An 18,102-nucleotide genomic window follows, 5' to 3' on the forward strand; every position below is an offset into this window, starting at 1 on the left:
AGAACCCACTTGAGGAGACAGTCTGTCCGTTCTCAGAGCTCAAATGCCATGTCAGGAGAGCCACTGCTCTCTTCAGAGCTGTCAGACAGGGACGTTTAAGTCTGCAGAAGTTGTCTGCTGCGTTTTGTTCATCTATGCCCTGCCCACAGGAGTGGAGTCTAGAGGCAGTAGGTCTTGCTGAGCTGCAGTGGGCTCCGCCCAGTTCAAGCTTCCAGGCAGCTTTGTTTACCTACTCAAGCCTCAGCAATGGAGGACGCCCCTCCCTCAGCCAGGCTGCCACCTCACAGTTTGATCTCAGACTGCTGTGCTAACAGTGAGCAAGGCTCCGTGGGCATGGGACCCACTGAGTCAGGCACGGGAGAGAATCTCCTTCTCTGCTGGTTGCTAAGACCTTGGGGAAAGTGCAGTATTTGGGCAGGAGTGTCCCGTTTTTCTAGTTACAGTCTGACATGGATTCCCATGGGTAGGAAAGGGAAATCCCCTAACCCCTTGTGCTTCCTGGGTGAGGCAACGCCCCGCCCTGCTTCACCTCACCCTCCGTGGGCTGCACCCATTGTCCAACCAGTCCCAGTGAGATGAACCAGGTACCTCAGTTGGAAATGCAGAAATCATCCATCTTCTGCATCGATCACGCTGGGTGTTGCAGACGGGAGCTGTTCCTATTCGGCCATCTTGGGCCATTACATAATGGTAAAGGGATCAATTCAACAAGAAGAGCTATCTGTCCTAAATATATATGCACCCAATACAGGAGCACCCAGATTCATAAAGCAGGTCCTTAGAGACCTACAAAGAGACTTGGACTCCCACACAATAATAATGGGAGACTTTAACACCCCACTGACAGTATTAGACAGATCAACGAGACAGAAGGTTAACAAGGATATCCGGGACTTGAACTTAGCTCTACACCAAGCAGACCTAATAGAAATCTACAGAACTCTCCACCCCAAGTCAACAGAACATACATTCTTCTCAGCACCACATCGCATTTATTCTACAATTGACCACATAATTAGAAGTAAAGCACTCCTCAGAAATGTAAAAGAATAGAAATCACAACAAACTGTCTCTGAGACCACAGTGCAATCAAATTAGAACTCAGGATTAAGAAACTCACTCAAAACTGCAAAACTACATGGAAATTGAACAACCTGCTCCTGAATGACTACTGGGTAAATAACGAAATGAAGGCAGAAATAAAGATGTTCTTTGAAACCAATGAGAACAAAGACACAACATACTAGAATCTCTGGGACACATTTAAAGCAGTGTGTAGAGGGAAATTTATAGCACTAAATGCCCACAAGAGAAAGCAGGAAAGATCTAAAATCAACGCTCTAACATCACAATTAAAAGAACTAGAGAAGGCCAGGCGTGGTGGCTCACGCCTGCAATCCCAGCACTTTGGGAGGCCAAGGCGGATAGGTCACCTGCGGTCAGGAGTTCAAGACCAGCCTGGCCAACATGGTGAAACCTCGTCTCTACTAAAAATACCAAAAAATTAGCTGGGCATGGTGGTGGGAGCCTGTAATCCCAGCTACTCAGGAGGCTGAGGCAGGAGAATCACTTGAACCTGGGAGGCGAAACTCGCTGTGAGCCAAGATCATGCCATTGCACTCCAGCCTGGGCAACAAGAGCAAACCTCTGTCTCAAAGAAAAAAAGAAAACAAAAAGAAATAGAAACTAGGGTTAATTAAAAATGGCAAAGAATGGTTCTATATAATATACCAAGCCTAAAATTCCTATTTTTTTTTTTTTTTTTTTGAGGCAGAGTGTCATTCTGTTGCCCGGGCTGGAGTGCAGTGGCACAGTCTCAACTCACTGCAACCTCCGCCTCCTGGGTTCAAGCAATTCTCCTGCCTCAGCCTCCCGAGTAGCTGGGATTACAGGCAACCGCCAATAAGCCCAGCTAATTTTTTGTATTTTTAGTAGAAATGGTGTTTTACCATGTTGGCCAGGCTGCTCTCGAACTCCTGACCTCGTGATTCACCCGCCTCGGCCTCCCAAAGTGCTGGGATTACAGGTGTGAGACACCATGCCCAGCCATAGTTTTTATTATCTTATAAAATTTATTCTTTTTTTCTTTTGAGACAGGGTCTCACTGTCACCCAGGCTGGAGTGCAGTGGTGCAATCATAGCTCACTCTAGCCTCAATCTCCTGGACTCAAGCAATCCTCGTACTTCAGCCTCCTGAGTACCGGGACTTACAGGCACACACCATCATGTCTGCTAAATTTTTTTGGTTGCTGTTTTTAAGTAGAGACGAGGTCTCACTATGCCCAGGCTGGCCTGGAACTCCTGAGCTCAAGTGATCCTCCTGCCTCGATCTCCCAAAGTGCTGAGATTACAGGCATAAGCCAACATACCCAGCCAATAAATTTTATTCTTATTTCTCATTTAGAATGACAAAATGCACATCTGTGTACATAACTACAAAATAGTAAACTTTTATTTTATTTTTCTTAGAGACAGTGTCTCACTATGTTGCCCAGACCGGACTCGAGTTCTTGGGCTTAAGCAAGCCTCCTATTTCAGCCTCCTGAGTAGCTGGGACTACAGGGACGCACAGTGGCGCTGGTTCAACATATTATTTTTAGAAACAGAATATTTATATCAACTTAGCACATTTTATTTCTACCTAAACATTTTAGTAGAACTTAAATAAAAATTTAATTAAGTCCCAATAAGTTAGTATTTCATTTACAACATTTCATTTTATAGAATTAACTATGTTTTACTATACGGAAAATTTTCTTTAACATAAAATTTATAAAACATATTTGCAACATAAAAATTTTTATGTCACAGAGATTAACTTTCTAAGAATAAGAAGCCAATCATGGAAATGTTCCTATGATCATAATCAGTGGCTATTAAAGCTCAAAAGTACAAAAGAAACAGAATTACAGCTCTGTAGTACTCCCATTTGACCTCTAAGAACACAGCCACGTTGACATCTAAAACAAAACATTGTTTACCCGCTCAGGAAGAAAAATAACTACAGGTAAGATTAAATCTGTTAAGAGCAGAAGGCCCGTCAGGAATTTAGGCTGGTGGATAACTACCTCAAAGGAAAACTTAGAACAAAAAGATTACCTCAGCAACTCTTGGAGGCACTCCATCCCCAAGCACTTCCCGGATGAAGCAGTGCTGGCCCATGTAATATGAGAGTCCACGGGTCCTCTTGAAGGCATCCTTCAGTCGTTTTAGCTCTACATCTGTAACTGCAATTCAGAAACAGAAGATGGGTAAGAAATCAGGAGAGAAAAGAGGTGTCTCATAATTTTTTTCAACCTGGCTCCTAAGAAAAATTGAGGCTAGGCGCAGTGGCTCACGCCTATAATCCCAGTACTTTGGGAGGCCAAGGCAGGTGGATCACTTAAGGCCAGGAGTTCAAGATCAGCCTGGCCATCATGGTGAAACCCCATCTCTACAAAAAATACAAAAATTAGCTGGGCATGGTGGTGCATGCCTATAATCCCAGCTACTTGGGAGGCTGAGGCACGATAATCACTTGAACCTGGGAGATGGAGGTTGCACTGAGCCAAGACCATGCCGCCGCACTCCAGCATGGACAACAGAGCGAAACTCTGTCTCAAAAAAATAAATAAATAAAAAGAAAAAAAAAAAGAAAAATTGGCAAGCATTACACTTCTTTTTTGGTTAAATAAAACTCTATGACATTTAGTCATAATTCTAATATTTTCAAATCTAATTTAGAAAATAAGTATAATTTTTTTTTTTAAGAGATGGGTCTCGCCATGTTGTCCAGGCTGGTCTTGAACTCCTGGGCTCAGGCAGTCCTCCCACCTTGGCCTCCAGAAATGCTGAGATTAAAAGCATGAGCCAGCATGCCAAGCCAAAATTCTTAACATTCAATTTGCAAAAGACAAAACTTTAATAGAGGCATACAAATTTTAGGCAGGGGCAAAGAAGTAACAAATATTTCAAATTAGCAGGTAAGCTAAATGCCACTGGATTCTGGCATTAATGTTTTCAGCAGCAATACATTAATCTCCTTTGTGATAAAAATTATATTATTTGTACTCCTTGAGCACATCTCTATCCATATGGAGAACACTCTTCAAGTTTAGCTTGAATTTTGTCATTATTTACAAAGAAAATAGTTCATAAATAGATGATATTAACAAACTAAAATTTTTAAGATACTTATTATCAAAAACAAAAAAATTACTGAGCCATTACTTTATTTTATGCATTGAAAACTTTTTTTCACTATATGGAACAATCTCTATCTACAAGAACAAAGAAATAAACACCCTTTACTATTACATGATCAGTACCACAATCACAATAGAGGCACAGAAATGGTACCTTTGACCCATGCTAGAGAAAACAGACAATTCTTCCAGATGAAGATAATTACATTAAATTTTAAAGGCTAAACCAAGCAAAATGAACAAGGATATGCTGGTCAGAAATTACAGTTTGCTTCGAAGTACAATGAAGTATAAAAATGTATCGTAAAAGTATCTTACTACAGCAAAATAAGCAAGGCACGGAGTAGCAAACGATAAACCTAGAGAGGCAGCAAGACCAAGTCACAGAGACTCTGTCCTGTCATAAGGAACGGATACAGTCAGATACAACTCAGATAACTGCAGGCAGACGAGAAACAAAACACAGTGAGATATAATTCAGATAGCTCACTCTACCAATAACATAGAGAACAGAACAAATCTGGAAGCAATAGCCTGCTACTACAAGAAAAGGAGCTAAATTTGGGAAATATCCAGAGGGTCAGCAGAACTTGAAGCTAGACTGAGAGTAGAAGCAGTACTGGGAAGCTTTTTTTTTTCTTTTTTTGAGACAGAGTCTCACTCTGTCACCCAGGCTGGAGTGCAGTGGCGTGATCTCAGGTCACTGCAACCTCTGTCTCCCAGGTTCAAGCAATTTGCCTGCCTCATCCTCCCAAGTACCTGGGACTACAGGTGCACACCACCACACCTGGCTAATTTTTTTTTTCTTTGTTTGTTTTTTTGAGACGGCATCTTGCTCTGTCGCCCAGGCAGGAGTGCAGTGGCACGATTTCTGCTCACTGCAAGCTCCGCCTCCCAGGTTCATGCCATTCTCCTGCCTCAGCCTCCTGAGTAGCTGGGACTACAGGCGCCTGCCACCATGCCTGGCTAATTTTTTGTATTTTTAGTAGAGACAGGGTTTCACCGTGTTAGCCAGGATGGTCTCGATCTCCTGACCTCGTGATCCACCCGCCTCAGCCTCCCAAAGTGCTGGGATTACCGGCGTGAGCCATCGCGCCCGGCCTACACCTGGCTAATTTTTGTATTTTTAGTTTCACCATGTTGGCCAGGCTGGTCTTGAACTCCTGACCTCAAGTGATCTGCCCACCTTGACTGGGATTACAGGCTTGAGCCACCACACACAGCCAGTACCGAGAAACTTCAAGGATTATGTTATTATGTAGACAGAGAATGTAAGAATAAGTCAGGAAAGGCTGGGCGCAGTGGCTCACGCCTGTAATCCCAGCACTTTGGGAGGCTGAGGCGGGCGGATCACGAGGTCAGGAGATCTAGACCATCCTGGCTAGCACGATGAAACCCCATCTCTACTAAAGATACAAAAAATTAGCCAGGCGTGGTGGCGGGCACCTGTAGTCCCAGCTACTTGGGAGGCTGAGGCAGGAGAATGGCGTGAACTCGGGAGGCGGAGCTCGCAGTGAGCCAAGATAGCGCCACTGCACTCCAGCCCGGGCAACAGAGCGAGACCCCGTCTCAAAAAAAAAAAAAACAAGAATAAGTCAGGAAAAAAGATGATAAACTTTTTTAAGGACACTGAATATGGGAAACGTTGGAAAATGCAATGGGGTTTTAGAATTTTAAATGTAAAGCTTAAGAGAGGTTGATAGAAGTCATCAGTATAGAGGTAGTAATTAAAACCATGAGGAAGATGCATAATGAGACACACCAAAACTAGAAGAAGCCAGTGTTTCCAAGAGGAAGGAAACAGAGGGAAAAACTAAGAAAGAGGAAGAAAATTGATATGGAATAGTCAGGAGAAAAGAAGGAGAAGTAGAAGAGTATGCTCTCCAAAGGCCAGGAAAAGGGGACTTACCAAGTTAAGGCAGAAAGGACCAGCAAGATAAAGACTAGGCCGGGTGCAGTGGCTCATACCTATAATCCTAGCACTTTGGGAGGCCAAGGCAGGAGGATGGCTTGAGGCCAGGAGTTAGAGACCACCCTAGGCAACATAGTGAGACCCTGTCTCTACAAAAACAGAAAAATTAGCCACACTTGGTGGCACGTGCCTATAGCTACTCAGGAGGCTGAGATGGGAGGATCACTTGAGCCCGGGAAGTCAAGGCTGCAGTGGGCCATGATCATGCCACTGCACTCCAGCCTGGGTGACAGAGCGAGACTGTCTTAAAAAAAAAAAAAAAAGGTAAAGACTAAAGAGTGCTTGGCACACAGTTAATCACTTTGATAAATGCTTGTGGTAGGAAGGGGGGGGTTCATGGTTCAGCAACATGGAGCAATGATAAAACAATAAGAACCACTAGTTGAATAAGTAGCTAGAGAAAAGTATGACTATTCTCTAGTCATACTTTATTTAAAATTGGATTTATAATATTAACATTTGCAATTGAAGGAGGTAACTTTGGCTGCGGAATATGTATTTCTTCAAGATGCCTAATTTTCATTAATGGCTTTAGTAACAAATTAGGTTGTTCACAGTCTAGTGGAGGAGACAAGAAAATTAAACATTCAAATAATATATTATTAGAATAATATATGATTAAATATTAGAATAACATAGTATTAGAATATATTACAATATAATTAATCTAATATATTAATTATATATTAATCTAATAGACTACCTGTATAACAGTATAGGTAATCTCCTATAGTGTTGGTTACAGATTATTTGAAGAACTACTTGGTAATATGTTTTTAAAAAATATAATTTGGTGGCCGGGCACGATAGTTCACACTTGTAATGCCAGGACTTTGGGAGACTGAGGCAGGTGGATCCCTTGAGGCCAGGAGTTCGAGACCAGCCTCGCCAACATGGTGAAATCCCATCTCTACTAAAAATACAAAAATTAGCCAGCTGTGGTGGTGGGTGCCTGTAATCCCAGTTACTCAGGTGGCTGAGGCAGGAGGATTGAGGAGGCAAAGGTTGCAGTGAGCTGAGATAGCCCCACTACATTCCAGCCTGGACAATGACAGAGTGAGACTCTGTCTCAAAAGAAAAAAAAAAAAAAAAAATATATATATATATATATATATAGCAATCTGATGACTAATGAATTTATTCACTTAAACTGTAGGGAAATGTACATATAAATAAGCTTTTAAAGCATTTATAAGAAGCAAACAATGTCCATCAACAAAGGACAGATTGAATAAATTATTGTATACACTTAGAATATCATACAGACACTGAAATGTTCCTACAGATCCATATTTACTGAAAATAAATACATAAAAATGTTCACCATACACTGAAATGTTGAAAATTTTGAAAATAAAAATTTAAGCAAGACAGAAAATATAATAGAATCAAGCCTAAGTTCTGCTCTGTGGTTTTTTCGTTGTTGTTGGGTTTTTTTGTTTTGTTTTTTTTTTTTTTTTTTTTTTTTTTTGAGACGGGATCTCACTCTGTCACCCAGGCTGGAATGCAGTGGCATGATCTCAGCCACTGCAACCTCTGCCTCCCAGGCTCAAGCAATCCTCCCACCTCAGCCTCCCAAGTAGCTGGGACCACAGGCTCCCACTGCCACACGTGGATAATTTTTTGAATTTTTAAATAGCGATGGGGTTTTGCCATGTTGCCCAGACTGGTCTCAAACTCCTGAGCTCAAGCAATCCACTCACCTTGGCCTCTCAAAGTACTGGGATTACAGATGTGGTAATTTTTGAGACTGAGTCTCGCTCTGTAGCCCAGGCTGGAGTGCAGTGGCATGATCTTGGCTCACTGCAACCTCCACCTCCCAGGTTCAAGTGATTCTCCTGCCTCAGCCTCCCCAGTAGCTGGGATTACAGGCACCTACCATAACACCTGGGTAAGTCTTATATTTTTAGTAGAGATGAGGTTTCACCACATTGGCCAGGCTGGTCTCAAACTCCTGACCTCAAGTGATCTGCCAGCCTAGGCCTCCCAAATTGCTGGGATTACAAGCATGGGCCACCGTGCCCGGCCCAGGTGTGGTAAATTTTTTAAATAAGAAAATGGTATTAGTTATCTTCGTATTAGAAAGAAAAAGTAGCTTCAGAAAAGGACAAAAGGACTTTTCTTAAATCTTCTCTCTCTCCCTCTATCCCTCTCTCAGTAAAATTACAGTGAGAATAAAAGAAGATATAAACTCACAAGGACAGAGGGATAAAAAACCACATAATGGGTATAATGTACCCTACTCGGGTGATGGGTGCATTAAAAATCTCAGATTTCACCACTGCACACTTCATCCACGTAACGAAAAACCACCTGCACCCCAAAAGCTATTGAAATTTTTTTTTTAACTCACAAAGACAAAAATAGGACAAGAGAGACACGAGAACCTAAAAGACAGTCAAATTTTTCTGGTGCACATTAAGTATCTGGAGTGGCCACTGACCTAAGCCAACCCAAGAAAGTTAAAACCTAGCAGCTGAGAAATTCAAACAAGAAGCAAACGAATTTACCCTGTCCATAGCCCCAAAAGGCTCAGAAATGGATGGTACCGATTACCACAAAAGTCAGGGGGGTAAAAGGTGAGGCTGAGAAAAAAAAATAGAGATTGGTTCAAAGTCTATGAGGAGTAGTTAGACTCTCTGGACCCTTGCAGCACAAGGCAATCAGGCACCAATCTACCACCTACCCAAACCCCCATCACTTTCACACCAACCTTTTAGCAACTCCCGGGCTCAAGTGATCCTCCCACCTCAGCTGCCCAAGTAGCTGGGACTACAGGCATGCACCACTATGTCCGGCCCTTCCTAGCTATTTTTAATTTGTACCTTTAGCTGATTTTTTTCAACAAGCATTTATGAAATGCCTACTGTGCCAGGCTTCTTTTTTTTTTCGAGATGGAGTCTCACTCCGTCCCCCAGGCTGGAATGCATGATCTCGGCTTACTGCAACCTCTGTCTCCCGGGTTCAAGCAATTCTCCTGCCCAGCCTCCCAAGTAGCTGGGAGTACAGGCACGCACCACCATGCCCGGCTAAATCTTGTATTTTTAGTAGAGGCGGGGTTTCGCCATGTTGGCCAGGCTGGTCTTGAACTCCTGACCTCAGGTGATCCACCTCCCTCGGCCTCGCAAAGTGCTGGGATTACAGGCGTGAGCCACCAAGCCCAGCTGTCAGGCATTTATTAAATGTCTACTTATCTCAGTCAAGATGAGTAATACATAGTCTCCATATTCTAATACTTCAAAATTTAGTAGAAAAGATAGGACACAACAAAAATAACTATAATACCAAATAGGAAATATTAAACTGGAGGTATTCAATGGAGTTCCAAAATAGGGAATAATTAGGAAGTGGTAATTCCTAAAGAGTAGGGGTTCACCTGGCAAAAAAAAAAAAAAAACAAAACGCAAAGGGCTATTCTATGGAGGGAAAACACATATAAAAGAATAAAGTGGCATGGATAATCAAAGAATTGCAAGTAGTATGACATAAATGGAGTACAGGGTATAAGAAGCAGAGTTGTCAGAAATGAGGTTAGAATGATAATGGGCAGACAAAACAGAACCCTGACTTTATTCAAGATGATAATGTCCTTAGCTAAATGACTATATTTTTCAGTTTCCCTTGCAACTAGAAATGGCCAATGAAATGCAGTAGAAATGACTGGGGGGACCTCCATGAAGGCTTCTTAAAAGGTAACAGCTGGCAAATATCCTTTTGCCCTTATCTCTTCTTCCCACCTGGCACTTAGATACAATGGCTGCATCTCCAGCAGCCATTTTACACATCTATTTTTGAGTGAACGTCAAAGTTATAAGCCATACAGTAAGGATGGCGAGGTCAAAAAGATTTTTAAAAGCCTAGATAACCATGGAACTGCCATATGACCCTTGGATATCCTACCTCCAGATTTACATGTGAGAAAAATAAACCCTTATATCTTATTTAAACTATTATTTTGTTTAATATATATCCAAACTTAAACCTAACTGATAAAGGTATCAGGTACAAGTTTATGGAAGGCCGTTCTAAGCCATGTTAAAAATCCTTTCCTGGCTTTAAACAAAGAAGTAACAATCAGGTTTACATGCACAGGGGTGTCAATGCAATAAACAAGACTGGGAAAAGGTCAGAATGGAGGTATAAAGACCAGTTGAGCGGTTACTGCATTTGTTCAGACGAGATGAACTCAAGAAAAGAACTCGAAGGCACAGCCTCAAGCGATCCTGCCGCCTCTGTCTCCAAAGTGGTGGGATTACAGGCCTAAGGCATAAAGTAAAAAGGGAGGTAAGAAGGCAGATTCAAGAGATAAAGTTAACTGAACAGGGTTCACTGAATAATTAGCTGTCAAAGGACTAGAAAGAAAAAAATGATCTTTGATGATTTCAAAGTGTCTGCCTGTTCCTAAGATATACTCAGTGCTACTGATGAAGATAAGTCTAGGGGATAATTTGAATATATTGCATTGTATTTACATTTCTGTTATGAAATGAATGTATGCGTCCTCCCCTCAAATTCATATGTTGAAGCCCTAACACACAGTGTGGCTGGTTTTGGAGTAAGGAAGCAATTATTGTTACATAAGCTTATAAGGATAGGACGCTGACCTTACAGGATTAGTGTTCATAGAAGAAGAGACACCAAAGGGCTCAAGCGCAACATAGGCACAGAGGAAAGAGCATGTATGGATGCAACGAGCAGGAAAGGCTCTCTTCTGCAGGCCAGGAAGAGAGCCCTCACCAAAAACAAAACCTTGCTGGAACCAAACGTTATTTCCAATGGGAAATAACATTTCTGTCGTTTAATCATCCAGTCTTTGGTATTTTGTGATGGTAGCCCAAGCTGACTACTATCATTTCTATAGTACCAATGGTAAATAGAGCAACTCCTCCATTTTAATTTAGATAGAGGCCGGCGCGGTGGCTCACACCTGTAATCCCAGCACTTTGGGAGGCCAAAGCAGGTGGATCACTTGAGGCCAGGAGTTCGAGACCAGCTTGGCCAACACGGAGAAACACCATCTCTACTAAAAATACAAAAATTAGCCAGGGATGGTGGCACACACCTGTAATCCCAGCCACTCACGAGGCTGAGGCAGGAGAATCGTTCGAACCTGGGAGGCAGAGGTTGCAGTGAGCAGAGATTGCACCACTGCACCCCAGCCTGGGAGACAGAGTGAGACTCTGTCTAAAAACAAATAAAAAATAAAAAATAATTTAGATAATCTATGTAAATCGCTTTTACAAAGTCATATGAAGAGATCAGAACTCACTGTCCATGAAAGGAAAATAAAATTATGTAATTAACTATTGCACAAAGCAAACATAAGAGAGCAGCACAACGCTCATTGTCATGCTCTAAACTTTTAGAGGTTACCTTGTCTACACCTATAGTTATTAACCTTTTCTGCAGTGACACAGGATGGATGTTGTCATTACCATGAGCACTCCCTAAATTCTAGCTGCAACTATACTCTTTACTTCCAGTCAAGAAATCATATGCATGTGTGAAATGCATGAAATTAAATCCATTTTTGTAAAGGTAAGCTTTTTTCTTAAAGTTCAATACTTTACTATTACTCATTACATGGTATAAAATATTTCACAATAAACGACAATACTGGCGTTCTATTCCCCTATTATATACTGCTTTATATCATCACTTTTTTTCAAAGGTAATATTTGTCTTACCTCTCTAAGTATATTTTAAGTCTCTTGAGAGCAAAGACCAAGTCTATTCTTCATCTCTGTTTCTTTAAGACAGCCAAGGCAGGACCATGCATTCTGATTTCTGTTATAGGATAGGAGTTGCCGTTTTAACAGGTTGGTTCCAAAGGCAAAGAGGAAAATTTAACAACATCTGAATCAGAGGATAACCACAGAGATAAATAAACATTGGGAAATATGCCTTTCACTGCCAAAGTGGGCTAAGAATTTACAAACCTAGGACAAGAAGAAATTGTATAATGCAGCAAAGAAAACACAACCAACATATTTGTAAATCTGCTTGGTGCAGCTGAAGTAAATTAACCTATCAAAAGTCACTTTGGTAGGGTCCCTGCTAAAAAAAGCTACTGCAGAGCCACCTCAGGTAGATGATAAAACCCAGATGGGACATCTCAGGCAAGAGGGGGCCTACAACCAGCAATTTTTTTTGCTACTGGTGACTTTGTGCCAAATGTCCATGAACAAATGAATCCAAAAAAGTATGATATAAGGCCAGGTGTGTGGCTCACGCCTGTAATCCCAGCACTTTGGGAGGCCGAGGCAGGCAGATCGCTTGAGGTCAGGAGTTCGAAACCAACCTGGCCAACAGAGTTTGCTCCCTCTCTACTAAAAATACAAAAGTTAGCTGGGCATAGTGGCGGTGCCTGTAGTCCCAGCTACTCAGGAGACTGAGGCAGGAGAATCACTTGAACCCAGGAGGTGGAAGTTGCAGTGAGCCAAGATAGCGCCACCGCACTCCAGCCTCGGCAACATAATGAGGTTCTGCCTCAAAAACAAAAACATAAAACTATGATACATTCTTATTATAGAATACTTTTCAGCATAAAAAGGAAAAAACGAAAGTGCTGATATATGCAACAACATGGATGATGCTCACAGATATTATACTAAGTAAAAGAAGGCTGATTAAAAAAAAGAGCAGATACTCTGTGATTCCCCAAGTTCTAGAACAGGAACAACTCATCAATGATGACAGGTCAGAACAGTTATTGCCTCTGAGGATGTGGTAGATTTACTGGTAAGAGGAACAAGTCAACTTTCTTGGTGATAGAAATGTTCTGTATCTTGTCAAAATGCAAGGACACATGACTTTTGCATTTTAGGATATAAAAATTTTCCCTCCAAAAAAACCTGTAAGGAGGCTGATTGCTGGAGTGGTAAATACCTCTGAAAATCCATTCTTCTAAAAAAGCAGCAAGAACACTATCAAAAACTGTCAAAATCCAACTTTTTCAGAACTGTAGAAATCAACCAAATGCTTGCAATAATCCAAAGAGCTTTATTCCAGAAAAATGACTGAGCCGAGTGCGGTGGCAATCCCAGCACTTTGGGTGACTGAAGCAGATGAATTGTTTGAGCCCAAGAGTTTAAGACCAGCCTGGGCAACATGGCAAACACCGTCTCTACAAAAACTACAAAAATTGGTGGCACACGCCTGTAGTCTCAACTACTCAGGAGACTAAGGTGGGAGGATCGCTAGCGCCTGGGAGGTCAAGGCTGCAGTCAGCCACGATCACGCCACTGCACTCCAGGCTGAGTGACAGCTCACTCTCTCAAAAAAAAAAAAAAAAAAAAAAAGAGAGAGAAAAAAAAAGAATGGCTGAACGTCTGTAAAAAAAAAAAAAAAAAAAAAAAAAAAAGCAGTATTTGTGGTGTTTTAACATGTTCTATTCCCATCACCTTCTCCCCAGCTATGCAATAGCTTTGAAAACCAAAAATCTCCCTAAGCTGTAAAAACCAACAGTCAAGCAGCCACTGAAGGAGGCAGAATGGGTTTAGAGCTTCTCAAAAGAAGTGTCAATATTTGACCTATCTGGTAGCTCATTAAAAAGTTCCATTCTCAAGCTTTGTCTTTATTTGATCTGGCTTTGAGTTCACTCTACAAATAAAACTTTTCCCCCCAGCATTCTTCAAAAACAATCAGTGGCAACTATATAACTTCACAGCTGCCTGAGAAAGCACTGGCAGATGGGGCTAACAAGAGGTTAACCAAAAAACACGAAAGGAAAACCTGAAAAACAGCAAGTCCACAAGGGCTTTGAAAGGCTCTGACATATTCCTGGAAATCCAAAAGGCCACCTGCATATGGAGAGCTGTGCATGTGCCCCAAAATTCCCGTATCTCTCACTTTGGCTGACCTGAAAGCTCCACACAAGCAGGAAGTGAAGGCTAAAGCAGAGTTGCAAACTGACTGTACAACATCAGAACACACACCCGAGTAGTATAGAACCCCTCCGCCAAGGCTGAACTTATAGGTTCAAGGCATTTTTAAAAGTCTCTGTCCAATCTTAGCTGACCACTAAGCTAAATAAGCACACACAAAAAAAGAAAACACACTTCATAAAATCAGACCAAGAAAGTCACTAAGCAAATAAATAATAGCAGGAACAACAACAAATAGCAGTAACAAACCTTAAGGTAGGGAATCCAATTTCCAGAGCTGCCACACTACAGTACTTAAAATGTCTCATTTTCAACAAAAAATTGCAAAGCATTTAGATAAGAAAATGAAGCCCATACACAGGGAAAAGGGCATTAAATAGCAACTGTCTGTAGGCAAGTCCAGACATTTGATTTACTAGGTAAACACTTTAATGAACTATTTATAAACAAGTTCAAAGAAGAAAAAAAAACATGCCTAATGACTTCAAGTATGAGAACACTGTCTCACCAAATGGAGAATATCAATAGTGAGATGAGATGGATATTATAAAAGGAAACCAATTAGCAATTCTGGAGTTGAGAAGTATGAGGTTGCAGTGAACTATGATTGCATCGCTGCACTCCAGCCGGGACAACAGAGTAAGACCTTATCTCAAAAAAAGAAAACAATTACAAAACTTGAAGATAGTCAATTTTGATTATCCAGTCTGAGGAACAGAAAGAACAAATGAAGAGGCCAGGCACTGGCTCGCACCTCTAATCCCAGAACTCTGAGTGGTCCAGGTGGGAGGACAGCTTGAGACCAGGAGTTCAAGACCAGCCTGGGCAACAGAGGGAGACCCTGTCTCTACAAAAAATAAATAATAATTAGGCAGGCATGGTGACACACGCCTATGGTTCCAGCTACATGGGAAGCCAAGGCAGGAGGACTGCTTGAGCCCAGGAGTTGGAAGCTGCAGTGAGCTATGATTGAACCCCTGCACTCCAGCCTGGGCAACAGAGCAAGACCCTGTCTCTTAAAAATAAGAATAAAAACATATATGATATGTAGATGTATCAGTGCATGCATAGTCATACATCTCTTGCTGACAACTCCCAATTCCTTATACAAAAGGACAAAAATGTCCTAAGGGTACCTTTATCTTTCCAAGTGATTAATAGTAGTTAATATCATTAAAGATTCTTAGGCTGAAGCTGAATTAATCTCTGGAAAGGACTGGATGACCCAACAGTGAAGAGTATTCATATTCTCAAGCATTGGCATTTAGATACTTTTTTTTTTTTTTTGAGACGGAGTTTCACTCTTGTTGCCCAGGCTGGAGGGCAATGGCGCGATCTCAACTCACTGCAACCTCCACCTCCCAGGTTCAAGCAGTTCTCCTGCCTCAGCATCCCAAGTAACTGGGATTACAGGCATATGCCACCACGCCCAGCTAATTTTGTATTTTTAGTAGAGATGGGGTTTCGCCATGTTGGTCAGGCTGGTCTCGAACTCCTGACCTCAGGTGATCCACCCGCCTCCACCTCCCAAAGTGCTGGGATTACAGGTGTGAGCCACCGCACCCAACCCTAGATATATTTTTAAATGACTTTCTCCATTTAATTGTCTGCTTCATCTAGCATTCCCATAGTATTGTTTCTACTACACTTCTATTGCAAATATAGAGTATTTCAGCTATACTATGACTTAATTTTCTGTAAGCCACCACCCTATGAACCTAATCATCACTTATAACATTGTTTCTATGGAAAAATAAGCTTTAAATTCGAGATAAACTTTTGAACACAATCCAGGCTGGGCACGGTACCTCACACCTGTAATCCCAGCACTTTGGGAGGCTGAGGCGGGTGGATAACTTGAGGTCAGGAGTTCGAGGCCAGCCTGGCCAACATGGTAAAACCCCACCTCTACCAAAAATACAAAAATTAGCCAGGTGTGGTGGCGGGTACCTGTAGTCCCAGCTACCTGCTAGGCTGAGGTGGGAGAATCATTGAACCCAGTAGGTAGAGGTTGCAGTGAGCCGAGATCATGCCACTGCACTACAGCCTGGGTAACAGAGGGAGACTCTGTCTCAAAAAAAATAATAATAAAAATAAAAATAAAGGTAATAGTCCTCTGTGCTTCAAGAATATAAAAGACCACTAGGAAAACAGAAGGCCAAGTAAGTTTTTAACATCTAAAAATGAGATTAAAAACTGAACATTATTCTTACAGAAGGAGTTTATCATAGATCTAATTTTGAGAAACTAGATGAGACCAGGATATTGAGGATGACGGTGCTTTGCAAGATTTTGATATTACATCATGGGGCACCACTGACAACTAAGAAAATATAGCTTAGTCTATGATTACAGGGCCAACAGGGATGTCACTTGCCAAGACTGAGAATCTCTGGCTTAGGCCAAAAAGATTTAAAATGTTATAACACAATAAATTGATAAAAATTTAAAATGCAAACCTTAGAACCAGAAGGTAGAGACACACGAGAGGTTCCAGCTGCTGCAAACTACTTCTCATTCCCTAACCACATTATGTTTACTGCTACTGTCCTTGCAGTGTCCTCTGCCTATGAGCTCCAATCATACTCTGAACAATCCAAGATCCTTCAAGGCTTGGCTTAATGTCCCTCCTTTATTTTTTGGAAGCCTATTCTAATTGCTTCCATGCCCCACCACCTAAAAAGTTAGGTGTCCCTCCTACAAAATAACTTTCCTTATAATCACTTATTCAATATCAAATTCTCAATGCTTTAACTTTAAAATAACACAGCTTATACGGTATTTGTTTATTGAGTTGTATATCTCCCCTCTGCTCTTTAAGAACAAAGAAACTGCCTTATTTATATGTATCCCCAACACCCAGCAAAGAACCTTAAATATTATTGATATTTTTGGATAAAGACAGAATTTTTTAAATGATCAAATGAATGTGCTATCTATTCTCTTGTCCAAGGCCTTATGCTTATTACTAAACCTCAGCATCCAGAACAACTTCTGACACACAGTAAGAACTCAGAAAAAATGTTTTTTCAAGCAGGACACAGGGGCTCAAACCTGTAATTCCAGAACTTTGGGAGGCTGAGATGAGAGGATCACTTGAGCCCAGGAGTTTGAGACCACCTTGAGCCACACAGAGAGACCCTGTCTCTACAAAAAACAAAAATATTAGCATGGTGGTGTGCACCTGTAACAGCTACTCAGGAGGCTGAGGTGGGAGGATCACTTAAGCCCAGGATTGGAGACTGCAGTGACCTATGATTGAACCACTATACTCCAGCATTCCATGAAGAATGAGACCTTGTCTCCGAAAATAATAGATTATTTAAAGAGTTCATAGAAACATGACAATGTTTGTAAGACAAAGATTCTTTTTTTTTTTTTTTTTTGAGACGGAGTCTTGCTTTGTTGCCCAGGCTGGAGTGCAGTGGCGCAATCTCGGCTCACTGCAAGCTCCACCTCCCAGGTTCACACCATTCTTCTGCCTCAGCCTCCCGAGTAGCTGGGACTACAGGCGCCCACCACCACCCCCTGGTAATTTTTTCGTATTTTTTGTAGAAACAGGGTTTCACCGTGTTAGCCAGGATGGTCTTGATCTCCTGACCTTGTGATCCACCTGCCTCAGCCTCCTAAAGTGCTGGGATTACAAGCGTGAGCCACCGTGCCTGGCCCTGTAAGACAAAGATTCTTAAAACTGGCCAGGCACAGTGGCTCACACCTGTAATCCCAGCACTTTGAGAAGCGAGGTGGCCTCCTGACTTGAGGACAGGAGTTTGACACCAGCCTGGCCAACATGGCAAAACCCCGTCTCTACTAAAAATACAAAAATTATTTTTTGTATTTGTATTTTGTATTACAGGTGCAGTGGCTCATGCCTGTAATCCCAGCACTTTGGGAGGCCGCGGTGGGTGGATCACCTGAGGTCAGGAGTTCGAGACCAGCCTGGCAAACATGAAGAAACCCCATTATCTACTAAAAATGCAAAAGTTAGCCAGGCGTGGTGACACATGCCTGTAGTTCCAGTTACTTGGGAGGCTGAGGCAGGAGAATCGCTTGAGCCTGG

General features: G+C 41.8%; 1 protein-coding gene across 1 annotated transcript in view; it reads right to left on the bottom strand.

Moving 5' to 3' along the window:
- Positions 1–3,155: 3,155 nt before the first annotated feature.
- The window catches only part of LOC115933339 (14-3-3 protein epsilon-like), a 41,908-nt gene continuing 26,961 nt past the window's right edge, over positions 3,156–18,102 (bottom strand). The window contains exon 4 of the mRNA XM_063706523.1: positions 3,156–3,227. Coding sequence (XP_063562593.1) covers positions 3,216–3,227 — 12 coding nt within the window. The 3' untranslated portion in view covers positions 3,156–3,215. The remainder of the gene's footprint in view (positions 3,228–18,102) is intronic.

The sequence above is a fragment of the Gorilla gorilla genome, chromosome 4, assembly GCF_029281585.2.
Source record: "Gorilla gorilla gorilla isolate KB3781 chromosome 4, NHGRI_mGorGor1-v2.1_pri, whole genome shotgun sequence".
NCBI classification, from domain to species: Eukaryota; Metazoa; Chordata; class Mammalia; order Primates; family Hominidae; genus Gorilla; species Gorilla gorilla.